The sequence below is a fragment of the Vanessa cardui genome, chromosome 18 (assembly GCF_905220365.1).
Source record: "Vanessa cardui chromosome 18, ilVanCard2.1, whole genome shotgun sequence".
NCBI classification, from domain to species: domain Eukaryota; kingdom Metazoa; phylum Arthropoda; class Insecta; order Lepidoptera; family Nymphalidae; genus Vanessa; species Vanessa cardui.
The window spans coordinates 11,573,147-11,597,923 of record NC_061140.1 but is presented as its reverse complement, the minus strand read 5'-3'; the positions used below and the strand labels follow the sequence as shown (position 1 = coordinate 11,597,923).

Here is a 24,777-nt window from a genome sequence, read left to right as displayed (position 1 = left end):
AATATGGTTCCGGCACAATACTATAGAACTACACAATATCAACTCGTAGGTGTTCTTACCGTGGGCGCTGATAAGGGGATGTTGAGCATTCATCGATCAAGCGTCAATATGCGTATGATGGCGGAAATTAATCCATCGGCAAAAGATCTTACATCTGGTAAAGTAGGAGTTAGCCGCATTTTTTTTTTAAAAGAGTTTTCACAAATAGTTACGTAAGGCCAAAAAATTCAGTTCATTCCAATGCTTCTATCAAACCCCATTTATAAATACATCAGCTATTCTAATTAATATGCTAAATTTTACAACATTTTAATCATTTAGCATTAGATTATTTACAAAGTATTAGGTATATCTAAGTTAATATTACTTGCAACTTCACACTTATGAACCTATGTCAACAGTGACGTAGCTAGGTGAGGTCCCTGAACTCCGGGCCCTGATGCGCTGCACCTCCTGGCTTTTTCTAAAATTATCTCACAATTGGAATCCAACCAGAAAGCGGGTGCCATTTATGTGAATAAGGAACACAAAAGTATTGGTCCTTGAGAAACTCTCATACTCACTTTTTTCTTTCTATCATTTGAATAAGAGATTGTTGAACAATAAGATATTGTAGATTGTGTGTTTCATAAGGTCAGAAAAGTACCTAAATACGACCAAATAAATAAAGTTGACACAAAGTACATTGAATTACTAGTTCATCAAATTTTTATTTCATTATTATTATTATATTATTAGACCTATAGTCATTTGAGTCTTAAACACTACAATAATGCAATAGTGTGCAATATTGAAAATATTTATGGTCCACTACCTTCTATTCCTTTTTAAAAAAAAAAACTGTTCTTGATGATTGTATATTTTTCATTGTAATTCTCATATATAATTTTCTTACTTTTACGAATTCCTTCATTCCTACATTTTAAAAGTAGAACAATTTGAAAGTTTTTAGAGATTATAAGTAAATATGGCGTTAAATTCAGTTATTATTCCTTTATTATTTTTTAATATACCGATTACCGACATTTATAACAGAAGTTAAAATGTTTGTCACTTAATAGCTGCAAATTAGTTACTGCTTACTGGTTTAAAAACTGCTATAATTATACATCGGAATTTGCGTTGAAATAATATAATGCAATATAATAATTTAATAATAAGAGATTAACCATGAAGCTAGGTAATTAGTAGTAAAAGGTCGAAGTTTCGAACAGCTATTCACTTTTAGTTCCAGTCAATCATATTCTAATAAACAGATATGTTATACCCATACTAAACAAAAGAAAAAAGTGTGCCGCGCCGGGGACCGTTTATTTTACATTTCGTTACAAGTAAAAAGGATAGCTTGATAAAAACAATAAGTAAAAGGGATAACTAGATGTTTTAATTACGCAAAACGTAATTATGATGTATTATAACGTATTACTACGTAATAAGACTAAAGGCAAACGTCCCAATTAGGACGTTTTCTAGTCTTCACTTTTTGCGCGTTAATAACATATATGTTTACTAGAACATCATTGGCTGCTAAAGATTTGAATTGAATATTGATAAGTTCTTTTCAACTATCAAATGAGATTAATTTTGTACATGACAAAACTGATAACATTTTGAATACCTATTATGTCATCACACAGCGAGATAGTATTATCGCGGGTCGTAACTCGTAAGCATTGACATTTGTCAAGTTTGATGTAAACTCGAAAACTTTAAAACTATTCATAAACATTTCCTAACTTTAGGGAATCACTTTAATTTATCAGAAATATGACATCTACAACTGATCTGAGACTCGATGAGGAAATAATTGACGTTAGTTTGGCTAAAGTGAGTACTTATAGTTTATATCTAAAATTTTAATGCAATAACTTTATATAAACTAATAATTATCATTTAAAAAACCTAACAGGTAAATAAGTATATTAGTCAATATTTAATAAAGTTTTCTGTTTTTAGGAGTACCTAAAGGAAAATTCGGTAGTCCATTCAAAGGGTTACGATGATAATGGGGATGTTGAATATGATATATACAAAAACCAAATATATCTTTCTGATTATACGAGACAAACTTCGATACCAAATCCCCCATCAATTTCTTTGGATGAGAATTCAGTGAAATATTTAGATTTGGCAGAGAAGTTAACAAACAATATAGATTTATTCTGTCAGCTTGAGTATCTTTTAAGAAAGAAACCCATCGCAGAAGTTAGAAATTTCGATATGAAATTACTAGAACAAAATCTTATTTACCAAAGTTCATTTAGAACAGCTGAGAAAGCTTACAGTAAGTAAACAAGTATTTTTATGTTTTTAACTATTTGTCTTTTATATTTCTTCAACATTGTCACATAAAGTCTGAACGGAGATAAAGTGTTAAAATTGTTTTGAATTATTGGTGTCCAAATTTTAGTCATATATCTTTAGTTAGGATCAAAGTATGTATGTATTATAGTTCTTCAGATGTAAAAACTCTTGTAATTTTTTTTTGTGTGTATATTATTTTGTATCAATTTTGTACTTTTAAAAAACAATAACTCTATACTTAGTTTTTAGCACTATTCATCTCTTCTTTTAATATTTTATATTCAAAAAGTACTTATGATAGTATATTTATAAAGGCACATACATAATCCAAAACCAGAACTATGTAACAATACTATTCATTAAAATAATAAAGACATTTTAATTTTTAAAAAATTAGTGGTTTTTACACTCCATATGTCTTTATTGTTTTATTAATATAAAAAATGTATTTTATTCCATAGTCCATAACAGCTTAAATTTAGTTTCAGAAATTATAATGACTGGAGATACGCCCCTGGCTAGTCTTGGTTGCATTGCTCAGTCATCAGCGCCAACAATAACCATATTGTCTTCCAAGGAAACAGCTGTGATATGTTCACTGTTTGTCAAACTTTGTCATGAAGCTGGGTGATTATTTTTTCTTGCATTATAACTCATATAATGAATTCATGGCAACACTTAATTGTAAGTAATGTTGCGTATACACAATGTTTCCCTTGTTTGAACTGGGTCACTCATCTAAAATGCATTTATGATGTGTACTGTACCTAACATGTCTAAAATTTAATTAAATAAAGGAATAATATATTTTTTATTTTCAGGCTAAATAATATTAATTTAATCTTCATGTCTAATCCTGCACCTGACACACCTTTGCAATGTATTAATACTTCAAATATGAAAGGTAGTTTATTGTCTTTTTTTTTTAATTCAAATATCAACAATTTATGAGTAAAGATCTAATACAGACAGACTTAAAAAGTTTTTAACATGCCCTCTAATATTCAAAAGGATAATGAAACTTTAGGAATTATTAAAAAAGACAAGTAATTATTTTTAGTTATATTATTGCCTTGTTTGTTATAGTTGCTAAAATATCCTGTTTTTTTTCAGAACTTAGTACTGGTTGTGTGGGCATTGTAACAGAGAAGTCTGATATTGACTCGGCTGTAGATACCTTCCTCTACGCTACCAGTCAAGTTAGTTGCAATTCAAATATAAGTTATGTAGGAACTAGGGGTTGGTTATCATATATTAAAAAAAAGTAGCCTATGTCTTTTCTTGGAGTTCAAGTATGCTTCACACCAAATTTCATCAAATTTGGTTCATTGGTTTGGTCGTGAAAGAGCGGACTGACAGAGTTCCTTTCATGTTTATAATATTTATATAGATTGATAATGGTTGTCAGTAGCATGCAAAAGTGTTCCCGTGGAGCACATGCAATAGATAGAGTACCACTGGTATCAAGTACCCACTTTTAGTGGATATACCGATGTATTGGGGCGATTAACGTCCTACGTAGCGGCGTGTCAGATATCCCCCCCACTTTCACGTGGGGAAAACAAATATAAAGATAAGAAAACAATAAGAATTTATTAAAGCATTATATGTATTTACAAAAGAGCCTCAATCACTTGATTATCACGTCAATTATGTTTCATTCATAAAAATTAATGCTTGGTTAAAACTTTACTCGTCGCACTGCGGGGATAAAACATTCCATACTTTTGTTTTGTACTAATACCGCCAAAGTGGCTTGTTGTTTTATATAATACTCATGTCGTAAATTTCCGTCCGACAAATGCGGCTTTCCTCAGGATCTTTCCCTTTATTGCAGAACTCGATGCGAATTGTAAGCAACGAACAAAATAATTATTTAGTAGTTCTGAGCATATTTTACAAACTCGTCTATAAATAGTGGACCTCACATTCCTATTTGAACAGCGTGTGTAATAACAAACACCCCTGTGCTTCCCCTGTCAATATCCTATCCTTTTGTCCTATCCCCTGACAAAGCATCATCAAATCTCATCCAATGGAATTGACTGTACTATATAAGCCATTTCTTACAACAACTGTGTCAACAGTTTGCTTTTTTTCCACGAGGCATAAGTTTTACTAAGCAATTTCACTTTGCAGTCTCCTTGGCATTTCAAAAAGATTTTCGTGCAAGAATGTGCGCTGAGTCGCTTTAAGAAAGCCCTCGAATGGAAGACTAAAAAGCCATCCGGTGATGTTGAACAACTCGTAAAGTCTTGCACGTCGGTTCACGTGTATGAGGAAAAGCTGTACCTCTTCGAGTTTGCAGGCGACGTCGACAGAATCAGTTCTAACGCGATAATAATAGAAGCGTACAGAACTAACAAGGAACTAATGTTAATAATGGCAGCGATTAAACCATTTTGTGTCTCACTTTGGTCGAGTCACGTCGCCGAATCGAACGAAATTGCCTTCGGCCTTGAAACGAATATCGTATGGATTAACGATTACGGCTGCTTCGAAGGGCCGCCCGTTACATCTCAAGCTTTCTATTCCCTCCTACATCGTAACATGGACAAATCAAGAATGCCTTCATTCCCGGACGTTTTGAAAATCAGAGAAAAATGGCTGAAATCGCAAATGACGACGCGTTTGCTAAAAATGTCCAAAGTTGTCGAGAAATTTAAAACTAATATGAAGGACGAAAAGTGTTTCAGAATAAACTGTAATAACAGCAACGTTAGCGTTGGAAATAAACTTTGCATAGCGATACGAGAGCCAGTGAATGTTATCACCGTGAATATAACAACATGTCGAGGTGTTCACGAGTACATGGATTTTGTTATAAACGGCGGCGCCGTGATATTTATCCTAAAAACGATAACGCCAGAAAGAAATGAAATTATTAAACTTTGTCAAGCACTGAAAGATATCGAAGCTCCTGTAGTTTTGGTCGATGACAAAAACAGCCCGGACGAAATGTTTCAGGAGCAACTGAGATATAACACAAAAGTCGTTTGGTCCAGTATTGGAACCATATTTGCGAATTAATAATATTGTAGTCCAAAATTAAATATTTAAAAGTCCAGCAGCTGAAAAAGTGACAGACAGTCTACGAAAAACCTTTTTTTTAAATATTGTTATAAGCTTACATACTTGTACAAAATATAAATAATAAATATACATATATTTTTCTATTAATATTGTCAAACAAAATATAACCATTTACAATTATATAATTTAAAATATACAAAATCAAACTGAGATTTTTGAATTTATATAAAATTGAATAATATTCATAGATGTACTGTAATGAAATGTTATACAGTAAATATATTAATTTTAAATATATATTTATTTTTATTTTTAATGTTGAAAGTACAACAATCCATACCCTTAACTTATCCTATTATTAATTTTAACTTTTGTCAAAGAAAGTATATATAAACTATATTTTAAATTTTTAATTATTGTCCCTAATTTACGATACAAATAAATAAAGCAGATACATACTATACATGTATACAAAAATAATATTAATATAAAAAGGTGCATGGCATGCAGCACGTCATTTTTACGACATTATCTATAAGTAATATTCTCCAAAAAAATGGCATATAAAACATTTTTAAGTAAGTAGAAAATTACTTTCAATAAAATATTATTATTTTAGTTTATTCTGTTCTTACGTACTTTAACAAATTTTTAGCGTATATTTTTTTCATATAGGCAGTATATTTTTAAATTTATTTTCTGTTCGTACGTACTATAACACATTTTGGGTGGATGATTTTTTTTATATATGTAGAAGTATTGTACTCCGTATACTTTGCTTGCTAATAGATGGCGCTTTACAGTTTGTTAGTTCGCGTTCTATATAATAATAAAAGGGAATCTACTAGTGGCGCCGTTATTAGAGTATCGCATAGCACAGTTCATGTGTGAGGTCGAGCTGTTTGTAATTATGTATTCAAATACATACTCACGAAGCATGTAATTTTTTACTAATTATTTCTATATTGAAACAATAAATGCTAATAAGAAAGTTATAATTAAGTTATTATGGATGGAAAAAACACGTTAAAAATAAACCAAGAGTAGATGTTTTATATTATGATGTAATTATTCTAACATAACTGAATCAAAAATAAAATTGTAGTAGTTTCCTTTAAAACAGCGTTACAATCATATAACCTGTCAAATCAATATACACAACACATTGTTACAGTTATGGAATGTACCTAATTCCGATATTCCGGGATCCCGCGTAAATATCGCGGTGCTAATCTCGGTCAAAAATTTTGCGGGAAAAATTTTTCTGCTTGGTTGGCAGAATTACAGAGAAGCTTAGATTATACTTGTTGCCCCTTTGCTGAGTTATCATTATGAGGAATATTGATCAGAAAGTATAATTTATTTGGTACAAAATAGCGGTCATTATAATTTTTTGTTCTATATTTACACCGCGTAGGCTGTTCATAACCATATCGGTAAAGTGAAGAGCGGTAAAGCGCATAATTTGTAACTTCAAGCTACGGCTAAAACTACTGGTCATAGTGGGGGTAAGCTGACTTTTATAAAATGATATTAAGTATCAATATTTCACAGATCAAAAAGAAATAGATTAATATACAAATCAAGGAAAGTAACGAGGCACTCTCATGTATTTCCCGGACGGATGTATTCATGCTTATAGCAATATCTCTCACACGCTTATTCTAAACTTCGTCACCAAAGGTGTCAGTATAGATTATCGAGGTACGCCTTGCAAGGTTCCGTGACTGAAAAAAAAAAACAAAAATCAGTATTTGTTACTTTTTTACAATATAGGTGGCAAACGAGCAGAAGGCTCACCTAATGGAAAGTGTCTACCGCCGCCCATAGACATTAAGAAATGTTTACGCACTTTTCTTGAAGGTTGAAAATTAGTTCCTAAGCCGTATCTGTTGTTTTTTGTACTTCTATATAAAAGTTTGAAAATACTATAAACAATTAAAACTCGTGCAAAACCAAAAGGAACTAGTTATTTATAAAAAAAAAGTACTTAAATAAAATAATAGCAGCATACTAATATTTGCTACTTTATTTTATTTGCTATTTATATGCTTTTGAAAGACTTGAATCTTGTTGCATTGTTAGTTTACTCTATTTTATTATATAAACTAGTAAGAAACTAACCATTGAAGAAACTGGTTCCTGTCAGTGTGACTGTGTCCTGATTCTTATACAAAATTTTTATTATATAAATTTTATGCAAAAACTTATGATTCAACGGTACAATACTATTGTATTCTTGCCATCATGAATGATAAAGTTACTAATGCTTTTTAATTTTTTATCTATTTACTTGTTAAAAATAAAAAAAATTATCTACCATGTCCATAACACCATTATTTTTTAATAAAAAAAATATGTTTATTCAATTTCCACCTGCGAAATTTATTTGAGAATTATAATTGATGATATTATTTATACTGATTCAGCGCTACAAAGTCCACGTTTTATAAAAAGTGTATAATATTAAAAATATTTGCACAATCTAAATCACTAAAGTAAGCTAAACGTGTTTCCAAACTGCTGACTCTTATTGACCTCTAGTAGGCAGTATTTCTCAAGGAAACAGTTTCAGTAACTTTATATAATATATCGCCAAGTGGAAGAAAAATATGCTAACCGCCAAAATAGTACTTTTGGGGAATGAGTTTTAATGTTTAATTAATAAATTGGCGATATGTGTGAGTGTATGCCAGTACATTTGTATGTAGGACCTCTGAATTGGTAGTAGGTACACAATACTCACTCATCATATATACCGCCTATAATACTCAGTATTATATGTATAGTTTTGGTTTCAAGGGTGAGTGAGCCAGTTTAACTGCAGGCTCAAGGGATATAACATCTCAGCTCCCAAGGTTGATGGCCCATTCGCTCGTCCGCCTTACTATTACATAAATTAATCGTTTCCATCTCAGTTAAGCGTTATAACCGATTGGTCGTATCTAAATATGGAAAATAGTAATATTCACATGAAATTATTTTTCAAATTGAATTGATAAATCTTAAGATTTACGCATTCAAATAAACCGTAGGATGTTAGATTTATATTAATAGAATAGTCGAACAATATGACAGATGCGGGCTGGTCCAAATCGGGATGGTTGGCGTTCTATGGGGAAGGCTATTGTCCAATAGAGGATGGCAAAAAGGTAGAAAAACTAAGATTATTAGTCCTTATCATTAAATTTAAAAAAAGGTAAAACATGTTACTTATCTTACTAATTTTAAAAGTTATTAAAGATATACTATGCTGTTCAGTTTTTAACTCGTCTTTTCTAAAGGATAAGACGCATAGTTATGGAATCTGACAGAAAAGGAAAGTTTGTATTTGAGGGTTATATGACGCAGATTAGTGTGTGTATATTACTTTACATATAAATAACATAATTATTGTTTTTTAAACTTATACACAAATTACATTGAGGACATCAATATACTAAATAAAATAAAAGTAATATACCAATAACTATAACTACATGATATAATCGTTAATCGACTTTTAAGTAGTCTAATATTTTTCATTTCATTTAACTTAGGAAGACTCTAAGAAATATGTTGAATACGAAATTATTTTTATTACTTTTTCGTGCATATTCATTTGTTTTAAAATAGTGTTTTGTTTGAAGTCGGTTTTTCTTTTTGTTAAAATTTTTATTTATTTTTTGATTTTAAGTGAAGCTGATGTTGACTAACAAATTTTTTTTTAATATGGATAGATTAAGCGTTCCGTTTATATGAGTCAGAAACTACTTCGAGGACAATTTCAAAGGAAACTTGCGAATAAAGCAAAAATAGACTTTCGAAAATGCGGATTTAATACGTCACGCGGCGTAAACTACAAGGATCCCTCGAAAGAGCTGTAATCGAACTCAGCAAAAAAACTTTGAAAAAGACCAACTATATTTCGTACATCATATGACATCACATCACATCACGTACACAAAATTTGATTAAAGATAGTAAGAAATTCTGCCCCATATCGCACCCTAACTGCGAGCCGTATAGGAGTTCCATCACTACATAGTATAAAACAAAGTCGCTTTCTCTGTCCCTATATCTTTAAATCTACGCAACGGATTTTGATGCGGTTTTTTTTAAAAGATAGTGTGATTCAAGGGGAAGGTTTGTGTATATAATACATGAACAATATAGTAAAGAAACAGTGATAATTTTAGAAGTTTGCGATGTGATGTCGTAAATACACAAATTCTGTAGTATATTTAGTATCAGTATTGCACCCGTGCGAAGCCGGGGTGGGTAGCTAGTTGATTATAATATTCGACTATGATAATTACATAAACATAACCACATTACGTGACTCAAATATCCAAATAACCTATAAATAAAAGATTCGACTGAGTATCGCTAACGTGCTCCTCAGAATTGTTCCGTTCCCTTCCGTTCCGTTACTTTGTCATGGATCCTGTGCTCAGAACCTTACCAAACTTTCACCAAATTACCCTTGAAGTATATATTTTATAGTAAAAAAAGAATTATCAAAATTGGTTAACGTGATTTTCAGTTATTATATATGTATATGCGCGACAAATAGGTATTTGTCGCGCATATACATAATGCAAATTTAAGACTTATGTCGTTTTCATATGGATACCATCATCGGAAAAAAATTAAAAAAAAATGGCACCCCACGGGAAGCACTACCTTTCAAACAAAAAAAAAAATTATCAAAATCGGTCCACTCAGTGAAAAGTTATGAGGTAACAAAAATAAAAAAAAAAAATAAAATATACAGACGAATTGATAACCTCCTCCTTTTGGAAGTCAGTTGAAAATATGTTGTTACTAAGAATTTATGAACGTTGACAAGAATGCCGCAGCATTTCTATGACGAATCGAAAATCCAATATATTTTAAGGTATATATGTAAAATAGATTTATTTGCTTTTTCTAAGAATATTAAGTAGCACTATACTAAGCGAACCATCGGCTTATTTTTTATTTTTTTTATTAAAAACACTTTTTAAATAGACATCAGTTAAATGAGAAGAGGGAGACAGCGCCTGTTTTTAAGTGTGTTAATTAGATTATGTCATGAAAATATTGAATACAAATTTCCTCTTTCTAATATAAGTATTTCTTTAATATTATGAAGAAGAACCTCGGCACAAATACCATAATAATACCTACCAATATAGATCTATTCTCACTCTACACTCACGTAGGTGCGCTCCGTTAAATTATAATCGTCGTGCATTATGCATTATTAGCATGAATGGGTGACGATCGTGCTTACAACTTACAAGTACAAAATGCCTTAGACAAGACAGCATAAATATTCAATTTATATTATAATTTTTAACTTTATTTTATTAAAACGGAGATAATTTAATAAGGATATAACTTCGTTAGCGACTAAATCTTTCCATTTTTAACTTCTAATAAACTGAAATTATACGATACAAAATTATATGACTTGTTAGACAACAGAAAATATAGATGATAGAAGAGCGTGGACTTCGTATTAGTTGATTTAACACATTAAATGATTATCTATTAACTAGTATACATGTATACAGAGTCGGATTTAAAGTTCAGGAGGCCCTGGGCCACAAAGCAGTGAAGGCCTTAGACCAACATAAGCGCGGAGACACTAATAATTATATTATGGATTAATACGCTTTTTTCCAATCAGTAAGCTGTGATTTATTTGCTTTTAACAGTAACAGTTTTTCACTTCTGGGCTAAGAGAGCACCTCTCCCTTAGAGGTTTGGAGTATATTCCACCGAGCTGTTCTAATACGGGTTGGTGGATTGACATGTGTCAGAATTGCGTTGATATTACACACATGCAAGTTTCCGCGCGATATTTTCCTTCACCGACAAGCTCGAAGTGAATTTTAAACATAAATTTTATATGTACACGTTCAAAACAATGGACCTTCTCTTCTCAAGTATCTACTTTATTCGAGTAAAAGAATATCTATTTATTAAAACATCTTAGTTCCCAAAGTTGGTGGGCAGTTGGCTACGTAAAGAATGGGTAATATTTCTTACGGTGTCATTGTCTACGGGTTGTGGGAGTGAGGGGTGACCATCGGGTGATCCATTTACCTGTTCGCCTATAAAAGTAAAAAAGTAAAGTAAGTAACAGCCCGTAAATTTCCCACTGCTGAGAAAGGACTCCTCGCCTATGTATATCATAAAAAGCTTCTAGGAAGAATCAACATTTCGAAACATAGGTAACCTACGTACATGTAACACCATTCAATAGACAAATTGAATAAAGAAGATTTAGATTTATATTTTTTAATTTTTACTAAATTAAAAAGTATATGAATATTTTTTGCCAATCGAATAATCATAACAGTAATCGATTTGCTAAAATCACGCGAACAAATCCACAATCCTATTAAATTAAATAGCAGAAACAAATATTACTTCAAAGTCCGCGGCTGTTTGCGAAATACATTCCGATTTCAAAACCATTAACTAAGAAGGTGAGAATGGCGCTATGCAAATATATAAAACCTCTTTATTTTAAGTTTTCATATATTCTTGAATTTCGTCATAAAAAGTTGCGATATATATCTTTTGTTCAATGACCTTTCTAGTAGCTGATTTCGAAGAACCAGGTTCAAAACTAAGCCAGTAAAAATGTGCGTACAATAGATTTAGGAAGTTAGTAGAGAAAGTCCCGAGCGTCGGATACCACATAAATTTATTTCTTTCTGGTTGTGTACACTGATACTCGTCTCATAACAACCCATCGGATTATAGAAGTGAGAGGATAAAGTTGAAAATAAAAAGTTATTTTACATGATAAATTAAGCGAAAAGCTATTCCCGGATTGTAGACTTTACCGATAGCTACCGCCAAACAGTAATGTCTTCCTGTACGTCCCACAGCTGGGCTAAAATCTTGACGAGAAGTTTGAGAGTTTAGGTAGCTATTTTCTAGGTCTCTTCACTATGTTTTCCGAGCATGGTATTAACTAATGATCTATTTGTTAAAAAATATAAGTATCTATTTGACCATCTTCATGTGTTTGCTTAGTATATTATTTAACAGTACTTGGTGATAGGGCTTTGTGCAAGCCCGTCTGGGTAGTAATCACCCACTCATCAGATATTCTACCGCCAAACAATAGTATTTGGTATTGTTGTATTCCGGTTTAAATGGTGAGTAAGCCATTGTAACTACAGGCCCAAGGGACATAACATCTTAGTTCCCAAGGTTGGTGTCGCATGGGCGATGAAAGGAATGGTTAATATTTCTTGAAGAGCCAGTGTCTATGACCGGTGGTGACCACTTACCATCAGGTGGGCCATATACTCGTCGGCCAACCAATAGCATAAAAAAGGCGATGTAGGAATAAACTCTGTGTCGGATAGCTTAACAGTAACAGTTCCGATATGTACTAAAAAATCGTTTAAGAAATACAACACTAATGACTTCATATTACACATTCTAAATATTAGTAATTATATTACAATATAAATCATATTCTTATATCCGAACTTTCGAACTATAAATACGTCACATTTAAAAAACAGGTTTTGAATATGATCAATTAGGGTCTAATTTTAAACATTATTATGAATATAACAGTTTAAATACAATACCGACAGATGTATAACGTATTATAATTTATATTATTAATAGACATCAATCATTCATCGGACTTTATTTAAATTCTAATGCCATAACTAATACCGCATTCGGTATCGCTACTGTATTATTTAAAAAAACAACGAATGAGCATACATCAAGGTTAAATTCGCGAGATGAGCTCAGTTGTGTCACCATCGCTAACGTCAGTTGATCGTGTATAATGATCGCCAGCGGTTTTATATTCACAGTTCTAATAATATCATGCAACGGTCAATTAAATACATTTACCTCCTTGTTTACAGACGTGTGGACAAAAAATCCTATAGTAAAGTTCACAGCTCGAGCCTCCAGTGAAGTCATTGCAAACACCGTAGATACTATTACAAAATTTCCCATCGCAGTGGCCGGAGCGCTAACCCAAGGATACAATTTTCCCACCCTCATAAGCCCTACTAATGTTATAGATTTAACAGATAAATTTGTCGCTGAATTTAATTCAAATTTAAATAACGAAGACGCCAACTTAAATATCGGAGATCTCATTGTTAAATATGGTTTTGAAGTGGAAAAACACAAAGTTCAAACCGAAGATGGATATATACTTAGTTTGTATAGAATACCGAACAACGGATCAGTTATATTCTTGATGCATGGATTACTGGGCAGTGCTGATGATTACGTGATAGCGGGCCCGGAGAGCGGACTTGCTTACCTCTTAGCGAAAGAAGGCTACGACGTCTGGATGGGAAATGCCCGTGGAAATAAACATTCAAGAAATCACGTTGAATTAAATCCATCGCAGTCAGATTTTTGGGATTTTACCTGGCACGAAATCGGATTTTACGACTTACCCGCTATGATTGACTATGCTCTTGAAACAAGTAACTGTAAAACACTGAAATATATTGGTCATTCTCAAGGGACAACAGCCTTCTTCGTGATGGCGTCTGAGAAAACTGAGTATAACGATAAAATTAATTTAATGATTGCGTTGTCACCGGTCGCCTTTATGGCGAATGCAAAGTCGCCTGTAGTCCGCCTTTTGGCACCAGGAGGCCCGCTTATTCACAGCGTGACTAAAACTTTAGGCATCTATGAATTTCTTCCTGACAATGCAATGATGAGAATCCTGAAACGTTTGATGTGCGGCAATGGAGCAATAGCAGAAATTTTGTGTAATAATATAATATTTTTAGCCGCTGGCTTTGATTTAGGCCAGCTTAATGTAACTAATCTTCCCGTGATGTTCGGTCACACGCCATCCGGAGCGTCAGCAAAGCAGATCGCGCATTACGGACAAAACGTTGTATCGAATGAATTCAGAAAATTCGATTATGGTTTGTCGGAGAACTTGCTACGTTATGGTAAATCGCCTCCTCCGAGTTATACGTTAGAACAAATAAGTGCCCCCGTGTCGTTATTTTACAGTGAAGCCGATTGGTTGGCGCATCCCGATGACGTCAATAAGTTGTTCAACGAGTTGGGTAACGCTGTAGATATTTACAAAATACCTTACGACCAGTTTAATCACATAGATTTCTTGTTTGCAAAAGACTTTAAGAAATTAATTTATAAGAGATTACGGAAACTCCTATCATTATTTTAATAACGGTTATTTATGAGAACGTTATTTTTCATGATGTCACTCCACACAATAAATAGATAATTTTATTTTTTGCGTTACTTTTTTAATACCTTACTAAAATCTAGCTTTTACTACGTCACAACGAAAGTCCATATAGTTAGGTATATAATATGAACATTTATTATCTTCTGTTATATACTTAATACTGCCAAAATTAAATTAAATATATAAAAAATATGTAACCGTGGATCAGATTGTAATATTGATTGCGATAACCTGTAAATTTGTTAGTAGCATTGGAGCCCTGATGTCTGTACCTAAGTACCGTTAGCAACGCTATAGGTTTACCTAAATTATGAACATTTTATTGTACGACTTGACCAAAATAAATACTAAGACAATATGTGTTAAACACGGGTTAAGTATGTGACAGTAAACTGGTTGACCGTTGGAATAAAAAAGATGTGTGCAATGAGAAAGGAATAATGAGATGATTATATTTTCACTCTTACTATCTCTTTTTATTTTCATTTTATGACCATTCTCAGTATTTCGACAAGCGTTCTTTCTTTCTTTTTTATATCCATTATGTAAAATGTATTATTATACTTAGTTTCAATATACTTATCCTAACAGTCTAAGTATTTTAAATCATAACACTTTTGTAAGTTAATTTGAGCCAGAAAATCAAATGATTATATTTAACGATATAATCTTAAATTTACATATAAAAAATAGCGCTCGTCTCGTGACTTGCAAAAAAAATAGTTGAATACTCTTTTACTTATAATTATATCTGTATTTTTAGATATTATATCATGCAGCTTATATTATTTAACATTACACCGTAGGAAGGCAATTGAAAACTTAATTAAGTTTTCTTTTACTAAATGTAAACTAATTAAAATTTACTGAGAAGAGTTTTTGCTAGAATAGTTATTGATATATATGATGGTTTTGTGCAACTACAAACATAAGTACGTTTGTGTTTCGATTTGAAAGGAAAGTGAGCCAGTGTTATTATACTTGACAACTGCATAGAGGACATAAAATCTAAGCTCATGAGGTTGGTGTAATCTTTTTATTTGGTGTTGATCAAGTACCGGTATGCAATTTACGCGTCATATACCTAAATCATAGAAAAATATATTATGATGTCATTATACATATAAGCCGAGATGGTCGAGTGGTTAGAACGCGTGCATCTTAGCCGGTGATTGCGGATTCAAACTCAAACAGCACCACAGCTTATGCATGTACTTAATTTTTGTTATAATTTATCTCGACCTCGGCGGTGAAGGAAAACATCCTGAGGAAACCTGCATGTTTTTAATTTAATAGAAATTCTGCCAAAAGCGTATTTCACCAACCAGCATTGGAACAGCGTGATGGAATATGTTCCAAACCTTCGCCTCAAAGGGTGAGGAGGTTTTAGCCCAGCAGTGGGAAATTTACAGGCTGTTGTTGTTATTGTTGGTGTTCAACAACAGAGGTGGTATAATGACAACTCATTATACCACTTCTTATTTAATAACGAATATAATAACTACAACACAAGCATTATTGTAAGTTATTTATGAAGATATTAGAACCATTCATACACGTCAGCTTGATAAAACAGTTTTAGAGAAACATAATTTATGAGGAAAATATCAACGAAAGTTAGCGCTTAGTTAGATACTTGGATAATATACTTATAATTGATTAAACTATGAATATTATTGTATTATGATAAATATTGCGTAAAAATTAATTTTGAGTTTTTATTTTTGTATAATATAGACAAGCAGTTTTATGAACTATTTATCCATATAGGGACAACAATATTGTACACTTTTTGTATTCAATTATAAGATCTGTCAGACCTGGCGTACGATTCTGGAAGAATTCACTTCGAATCTCACTCGTGAAATATTGACAACAGCTCATGACGCCATTTCGATTCTTGTATCCTTTATTTTTAGTTTTATAATTGTTGTCACATAACATGTTTTGACATTTCACACTCGTGTTCTGCGGTGAGATTCGAAATTATTGTTACAGAATAGCCCTATCGATCTAATACCTCAAATAACTAGTTAAGATGAATTGCAAATACACTAAAATAACTTCCCTGATTGCTTTATTAGATCGCCTCTGCATACGAAAACGAAAAAAAACAACGGCCTCTTCCAAATGTTAATCCTCTCTGTTTTTTCTTTAGGCCTTACGTTAATAAATCGTTAAAAAATCTGACAGAAAATTGATTCTAAATATTACATAAAAGGCAATTTCCCCATTTATTATTGTATATAAAATATATATTATAATATTATCTACAATATGTTTTTATTACGACACGTCTGAGGTGGTTGAGGGGTCGTTTCGTTTGCGTTACTTGATATATTTAGAAATTTATCAATCCATTAAAAAAGTCGAAATATTGTTTATTATTTTTTTATGAGTGGCATAAGTAATGCTCATCGGATTGAGAGTGGTGATTATCTGGTGGTGGTGTGGTGACATTTGTAACACTATAAGCTTGAAGGTGAAATTATGTTTATGACAGGCCTTTAAGAAATATATGGTCAGAAAATGCCTTCAAAATCGCGTTGGACTTCAGAATATTCAGTTGGTGTGAAATTATTTCCTAATTTCATCGTCTTTGATTAGTAACTATGGGGCAATCCATTTATTATGTGAGATGATTTGGAGGGGCAGGGAGATCGACCATGTTTTATGTTTTCTTACAAGGGGGTGGGAAGGAGTTTCGATAGTTCTTACGTTTGATCAAAAAATGCGCTATTGTGGTCGACCTTATTTTTCTTACAAAAGGGTTCCATAATTGGCGAAAATAGTTTTACATAATTAATAGATGATCCCTATTATATTTGATAAAAGTTCAGGCTCTACATTATGAGTCTGTTATAATAATATTAATATAAACTTAATAGCGATAACAAATGAAATATCTTCGCCTATATTATATATCTACTGAATGTAAAGAATAGCTCTAGCGACTTCAGACGCGTACAATAAGAATCTATATAAACTTTTAGATTGAAAAACAAACATAGAAAGAGAGAAAAACTTACTTTTGCTAGCCAAGAAAGTCGACATTATCTTTTCTCTACACTACACATGCATGCAGTATACAAAACGTAAACCTTCCTCTTGATTTACTCTGTTCAGGTTTTGATGAAAACCGCTTTAAAACAGTTACGTAGTTTTTAAAACTAACTCGTCTCTTATTTATTAAAAACTAGTGTAACTAGTATCTTATTTTCAAAAAATAACTGTCCTTTCAGGGATTTCTTTATGAGGATAATTATAAGGATAGCATCCTGCATGATGCACTGTAGAACATGCTGTGTGTACTGTACTCTGTTGTAGAGAGTTTTAGTTTTTTTAGAGAGGACTCGCTTATTAAAACTTTAATTAGGCTATATTACAAAATGTCTTCCTTATAACTTAGCTATTGAGCTGTTTATGTATTTAAATTTTATTTTAACTTGTATGAAGTAGGTAAGCTAAGTGACTAAGTAATATTTTTTGCATTGGGTATTATTTTTAATTAATTTTGTGGGAATTTTAAAGAGCGACCTTTAATACAAATTCGTTCATGTTCGAATACGAATTCCCACTAGCGTCCTTTCTGGTCATTTTAGTTCATCTACTTTGATATAAATTCCTAGGTTTTATACATTTTTGGAAAGCTACGACAACGGTTAGGTTTTTAAAATAATCTGCAGTACAAGTTTCATAATGATTTGTTTTAGTCTTTAAGGCATTTTTGAGGAAAAAAAATTAAAAATATAATTAAATAATATCGTTTTCCGTCTCCCATTTTTAAATTTGGAATGATAATAATTGTTTAAATATTGACAAATATCTAGTGTTTATTCGTTTTTATAAATCAGAAGAAAAAACTAGATCTTTATTGATATTTCTTTTAAATAAATTTTTGGAGTTACATTTTTGACAAATTTTGAAAAAAGCTAAAAAAACGTGATAACTCAAAAATGGTTCACTTTTGGATCGCATATGGGGGTTAAAATTATTGCAAATAGACACCTATCACCTCCGAGCGGATGTACGTCGAATTATTAATAACCCTGACGATTCAAAAGTGCTTGTAAAAGAATACTTCAATAAAGTATATTTTGATTTTGAAAATATTAAGCATGTGTAATTGACGTTATTTTTTGTTAAATGTTGACGTGTTCTAATGCCTTTTTACAGGCCATGTAAAGACCGAAAATGAAATCGTGAGACTGCTGAACTGAACTGCTGAACAGTTGTAAGGAAAGATGACCTGTCCGAGAAGAGTAAAAGTCTATCAAATGTAGATTTAGATAGAAATATGATTCAGAAGTGTTTCTAAACCTCACTGAACTCAAATAAATTTTCCTCTATCATCTTAACTAATGATTTCATGCACAACAATCCAATACACAACTTAGTACTTTTTTATATTACTTATAATTCTATTATCTCCATAGCATTAACATTCTGTTTGACTTCTAAGTGTACCTAGATGGGCCCTAGCACATAACTATGAAAAACCCTAGAAACTAATGTTACCGAGACGATTAATGACATACTATATACCTACTTAATTAAGTACAAAGATACGTCTCAGTATAGTAGAGAACTTTTTTAAATATATTTATCAAAGTATAGCAAAATGAAACACTAATTATAATGCCTAATCAGTAAATCGTGTTTGTAAAGTAATTACATATTAACAAAATATGCTTACGCTAAGTGTGAAGTTACTGGTAAAATGTTATTACAGTCGTTTCGATTATTATCCAATTATAAAAAAATATATGTATGTTCAAAAACATTAATTATTAAAGCAATTTTTATGCGTATTATATTATCGTGGATCATATCTAGGTTTACACAGTTAGGTAACATTTATCTAACTCTTCTCTTCTCTCTACTCTTCTTTCCAAAAATCTCTAAACTGAACTCTCCGAGTCGAGTTTTTTGAAAAGGAACTTTGTTTAATTGTATCTACCTTAGTATGAAGTGTAAAACTATTCTATCGAATTTACTGTGTCATATTTTATGCTCTATGTTACGAGTTCTATATCATTCGAAGTAAATAATTAAATTAAAAATATGTATATAAATAATTTAAAGTAGTGTATTATTGTCCCCGACGTTATTTTTTATAAGCTGTAGCATTAAACTTATTGAAAAGATTACACGAGTTGTGTATATGTTAATATCAATAACGTATTAGAAAATACGTTCGTTGAAAATGATTACATTATAAAAAATCAACACTAATGAGCTCCATAAAATATCATGCTACTAAAATTTTATTACATGCTTTATAATTCTTAAGGTTAATTATTTAATTTCTTGTCCTATAAGACCACATTATGATGGATCTCAATTTTGTAAATAAAATTGTTAAAAATAGTAAACACTGAGCTTCTCGCTGTTTCCAGCTTCCGAACCGATGATAGTTTTACATTTAATAATATCTCATAAAATAATAATTCAAAAACCGGTTTGCATAAAATATTTCTGTTTATTGATATATAGGCAATATATTTTAATAATAATATTATATTATACCTAATTAAAATTTGTACTTTTGTTTAAAAGTCTTGCCTAGGTACTTAAAAAAATTTTTTTTTTTAATAATTAGTTAATTTATGCATTAGCCATTTATTAACAAAAGTAAAATTAAATGTATTGAGATATGTATGATGAATGACTAATGAATAGTAATTAAATAACTAGCATTAATGTTAAGAAAATATATTTTATCTTATTTGAAAAAAAAATTGTGTATATGTGCACAATACGTACTCCAAAATATTCAATGTTTCATTTCTAATAGTGTCCACTAAAATTTACCGTGTATACAAAAAACGAAATACGCTGAGAGCCATATATGTATCTTTGGAGATCTCATTATAGAAAATCTTAATAAAATTACAATTAAACAAAGTCACATCCAAAAAGTAGATTGTGAAAATGACGAATTAGCAATTAATAACGTCATGAAAACGTCATGAGCAATTACAAAACAGTAACCTAAATTACTAGTAGTTTATACAGGTTGTATACAAATGGCTAAAAACATTTATTAAAAATAATAAATTTACTAATAATTTCGTTGATATGTATTTATTAAAATATAAAATAAGAAAAACATTATATTTAAATATGGGCATTAAATAGTATTCTAAAATTCTTAGGAACATATAATGACTACACATTACTAAATCATACAATACTAAAAATATTAATTTCGTTTTAATTTCAAAATTGTGTTACTAAATTTTTTACGTAGAGACAAATAGAATATATATAATAAATGGTATATGATCAATTCTATGTCTTTTGATTGTTTGAACACAGTATAAATATTGTTATAAAATCTGAAGTTCGTATGAATCTTATTTAAGACGTTAAATTACTTTATAAAAATTAATAAAAAAAAAATATTATCATATAAACTTGGATAAAAATTGACCACTCAGTAAAATGTTTAACATACACAATGTATAAGAATTTGTTTATTATATATTTTTATTGAGCAGCCGGTATAGACAAGATGCTGAACACACACATTTTTCAATATAAAACTGCCTGCAATGCTTCAATCTGCACAGTCAACGAGCACCATGAAGGCTGTCTACTTCCTCCTTTGCCTCGCTCTGGCCCGCAATTCTGCGTCTAACATTGTTAGACCGCAGCTCCTACCTCAGATGGACACACTCTTCGTCCAGCCTCTTGGATTAGTCAACCAATTTCAACAAACATATCAGGAGACAAAGCAACAACATCAGTCAGAATCCACCTCGTTTGAAAGCAAGGAGAGCAAAGAGCATCTCAGCTTAGACGACATCAACGATTATCCTTCCCTATTTCGGTCAGGAAACAAAAACTGGAACTCGCCAGTATTCTCCTCGGTCATAACTCAGGGTGACCAAATCCCATATGGCGACACGATCGAATGGCAAGGAGTTCAAATCGCAGCTGGACCCAGATCACCAGTCAAGAGCAAGAAGGATATCGAAAGGATCTTTAAAGATGCCTATAAGAGTATGCAGCACGTTAGCGAGGATGAAAAGAGAATGATTCACAAGACTTTTGAAGAAATTGATCAAACTAAAGAAGACTTACACTACAACGCAACTCAACTCCTTAAGCAGCACGGTTATGGAGTGGAGGAACACATCGTGAAAACTGATGACGGCTATCTACTCACCCTGTTCCGTATTCAGCCCAAAGATACTAACGAGATCCAAGGCGAGAAAAAGCGCCCTGTCGTTTTACTCATGCACGGAATCCTCGGAAGCGCAGACGACTGGCTACTAATGGGCCCTAAAAAATCCCTTGCCTATATACTTTCTGACGCTGGATACGATGTATGGCTCGGCAACACCCGCGGCAACAAATATGCCCGCAACCATGTCAGCAAACACGTGTCTAACCCCGATTTCTGGCAGTTCAGCATGGATGAAATCGCTCTGCACGATTTACCCGCCATGATTGACTTCGCTCTTCAAACTTCAGAACAAGAGAAGCTGTTTTACGTTGGTCACGCCCAAGGAAATACAGTGTTCTTCGCTTTAGCTGCTACAATACCCGAATACAGAGAAAAGGTCGCTATGATGTACGCACTTTCACCAATGGTATACATGACCCACGTAAGGAGTCCGCTTATTAAAATGATTGCACCAAATAGCCAATTTTATGAGCGTCTTCACGAACAACTTGGTCACAGCGAATTCAAACCGAGCAAGGAGCTCATACACACAGTCGGAGGAAACATGTGTGAAAAGGAAATCGGCTGCAAGCACGTGTGCTCCAACATCAACTTCGTAATGTCTGGCGTCGATACAGCCGACATGGACTTCGACCTTATACCCAGCATCGTTGCTCATTTACCAGCTGGCACAGCTACAAGGGTGATCAAGCAGCTTGGACAGGCCGTCGTGTCACATGACTTCAGAAAGTACGACTACGGATCTAAGATCAACAAAAAGATATACGGTATGCGTCAGCCAACGAAGTATGACATGACTGAAGTTAATGTTCCAGTAGCACTTTACTTCAGCGAAGAGGATTGGTTGGCTCACCCAGCGGATGTTGAGAGATTACACAAGGAGTTGCCTGATGTGAGGGACTACTACAAAGTGCCGGAGAAGCATTTCAACCACATGGACTTCCAGTTCTCCAAGAAGGCCCCCGAGGTCGTCTACAAGCGACTTGTCGAATCTATGCAGAGTAACTAATCTAACTATATCATGATTATTTAATTCCTAGAATAATAATTTATGTTATTGTAGCATTCTTTTTGTAAGCACTATTTTATACTTCATGGTTGCATAATCCGTCCAAAAAATAAAAATAAATCATTTCAATTAAACGTTATTTTATTTACTCACGGATACAATTAAAATTAAATAATTAAGTTTCACTTATGATTCTGCAAAATTGCTATTTTTAATTATAATCATATTACGATTTCAAATATAAATATGACCGCTAGTAAATATCTAGGGGTGTTGTCGTCGTTTGGATTATTTCAATTTATTATCATATGACCATCAAAATCATCGAAATTGGTTCAATCGCTAAAGAATTACCTACTGATATACGGGACCATATTACTCCTTGAAACATAAAGAAAAAATTAAAATCATACTTTCTAAGTCATTTATAATTGATTTAAAAAGTATTAATTATGAATGCATTATTTATTTAATAGCATTAAAAATGTTAATTGATGTTAATGGTCTGAAGATAAATTTTGTTAGCGTATAAACATATAACATTTATAATGCAAACCTAAATTATGATTTTTTAACGCGAGCAAAAATATAATTATTTTATAGTTAATATCATTTATTCTGTAATTTCAAATAAATAAAATAAATAAGAGTTTGTTGACAGACAAAAAATATTCCTTGAGTAATATATCTTTATATTTATAATAAAATACTATTTCACTTAAGTACTTATCTTTACATAGTATCAAACAAAGTCGCTTTCTTTGTCCCTATTTCCCTTTGTATATTTAAATCTTTAAAACTAAGCAACGGATTTTGATGCGGTTTTTTAGTAGATAGAGTGAATTGAATTTTATATTGACAATATAATAAATAATACTGATAAAATCTTCGAATATTGTATTGTAATGTCGTAAATAAACAAACTCTCTAGTATATTTAGTATCCGTATTTCCGCCTCCGAGGCGGGTCACTAGTATTTATATAAACTTTTATACATTTTTTCTTAAGATCATATACATAGAATAAAATAGGAACTCGTCATATATTCAAACGCCACGCAAAAATACTTTTTAATGTTGTATTCTGATAGGAAGCCTGTGTTTTTGAGATATAAGGATTAGTTAAAATTTCTTCTATGTTCGGTAGTGACCTCTGTTAACCATCAGGCAGCTCAATAAACGGTAAGCCTACGTATATCAAAAATATATAATATATACAATCTACATACTAGCGACCGGTCAAAGCTTGGCACGGGTACCTCATATGTATCCTTATGAGTTCTGACCAAATTAAATAAGGTCTATGTATAATCTATACTACTATAGAATTTCATCCAAATCCGTACAGTATTTTTTCTTGAAAGAGTAACAAACATACTTCCATCCATGCTCACAGAATTTCACATTTATATTATTTGTAGGATATGTATATTGGAATCTGGAAGTACATTCTTTAATAGATTTGTAATGATGTTATAAGTTCAATAAGTAAATGTCATTGCACCGAAATTGTTCACCCATTGATAAAATAACTGTGATGGCCCAGTGCTTAGAACACTATATTAACCGAATATTGGAGGTTCAAACCCGAGAACCGGAGAATTTTAATGACCTCAATTTGTGTTTATTTATCTCGTACTCGTCAGCAGCATGTTCTTATTATTTCTTAGAAATTATTTAATACACTTAAATTACGGAGTGATGCTGAATCTCAATATTATTCTGACTGGTAAAAATAAAACACCAATCTAAGTCTTTTATATTATAAAATTTTAAATGCTCAGGTTATCATTACATATTATAAAAAAGACCCCCGGCCGCGTCCGTCTTTCTGAGTATTCGCGATAAACTCCAAAACTACTAAACAGATTATGCATGTAATTTATTAATTTTTTTTTTTATGTAAATAAGTTGAAATATAACGACATTTGTTAAACATATGGAAAAGAAGCAACAAAAAATATATAAATCAAAGTTAAAAAATTAAAAACTTTTGTTCATCCGTGCGAAGCAGACGGGCCACTAGTGTAGC

The 24,777-nt window shown here is 31.8% G+C and overlaps 3 protein-coding genes across 3 annotated transcripts; all 3 read left to right on the top strand.

The window, feature by feature from the left end:
• The first annotated feature begins 1,951 nt into the window (after positions 1 to 1,951).
• Positions 1,952 to 5,399, top strand: LOC124537491. The gene is made up of 5 exons (XM_047114356.1): positions 1,952 to 2,284; positions 2,787 to 2,931; positions 3,126 to 3,208; positions 3,418 to 3,503; positions 4,444 to 5,399. The coding sequence occupies exons 1-5, from the start codon at positions 2,221 to 2,223 to the stop codon at positions 5,332 to 5,334; spliced, it is 1,269 nt and encodes a 422-aa protein (XP_046970312.1). The 5' UTR covers positions 1,952 to 2,220; the 3' UTR covers positions 5,335 to 5,399.
• Positions 5,400 to 13,019: 7,620 nt separating this feature from the next.
• On the top strand, positions 13,020 to 14,658 carry LOC124537465 (lipase 3-like). The gene has a single exon (XM_047114321.1). The coding sequence runs from the start codon at positions 13,133 to 13,135 to the stop codon at positions 14,516 to 14,518; it is 1,386 nt and encodes a 461-aa protein (XP_046970277.1). The 5' UTR covers positions 13,020 to 13,132; the 3' UTR covers positions 14,519 to 14,658.
• Positions 14,659 to 21,048: 6,390 nt separating this feature from the next.
• LOC124537490 (lipase 3-like) lies at positions 21,049 to 22,746 on the top strand. Its single transcript, XM_047114355.1, has one exon. It carries the CDS (start codon positions 21,100 to 21,102, stop codon positions 22,744 to 22,746), a length of 1,647 nt encoding a protein of 548 aa, XP_046970311.1. The 5' UTR covers positions 21,049 to 21,099.
• The last annotated feature ends 2,031 nt before the right edge of the window (positions 22,747 to 24,777 follow it).

Coding starts and splice junctions, on each gene's coding strand:
- LOC124537490 (XM_047114355.1), top strand. CDS start 21,100: ATGCTTCAATCTGCACAGTCAACGAGCACCATGAAGGCTGTCTACTTC.
- LOC124537465 (XM_047114321.1), top strand. CDS start 13,133: ATGATCGCCAGCGGTTTTATATTCACAGTTCTAATAATATCATGCAAC.
- LOC124537491 (XM_047114356.1), top strand. CDS start 2,221: ATGAAATTACTAGAACAAAATCTTATTTACCAAAGTTCATTTAGAACA. Junction 3,209..3,417: donor TAATACTTCAAATATGAAAG/GTAGTTTATTGT, acceptor GTTTTTTTTCAG/AACTTAGTACTGGTTGTGTG. Junction 3,504..4,443: donor TCCTCTACGCTACCAGTCAA/GTTAGTTGCAAT, acceptor TTCACTTTGCAG/TCTCCTTGGCATTTCAAAAA.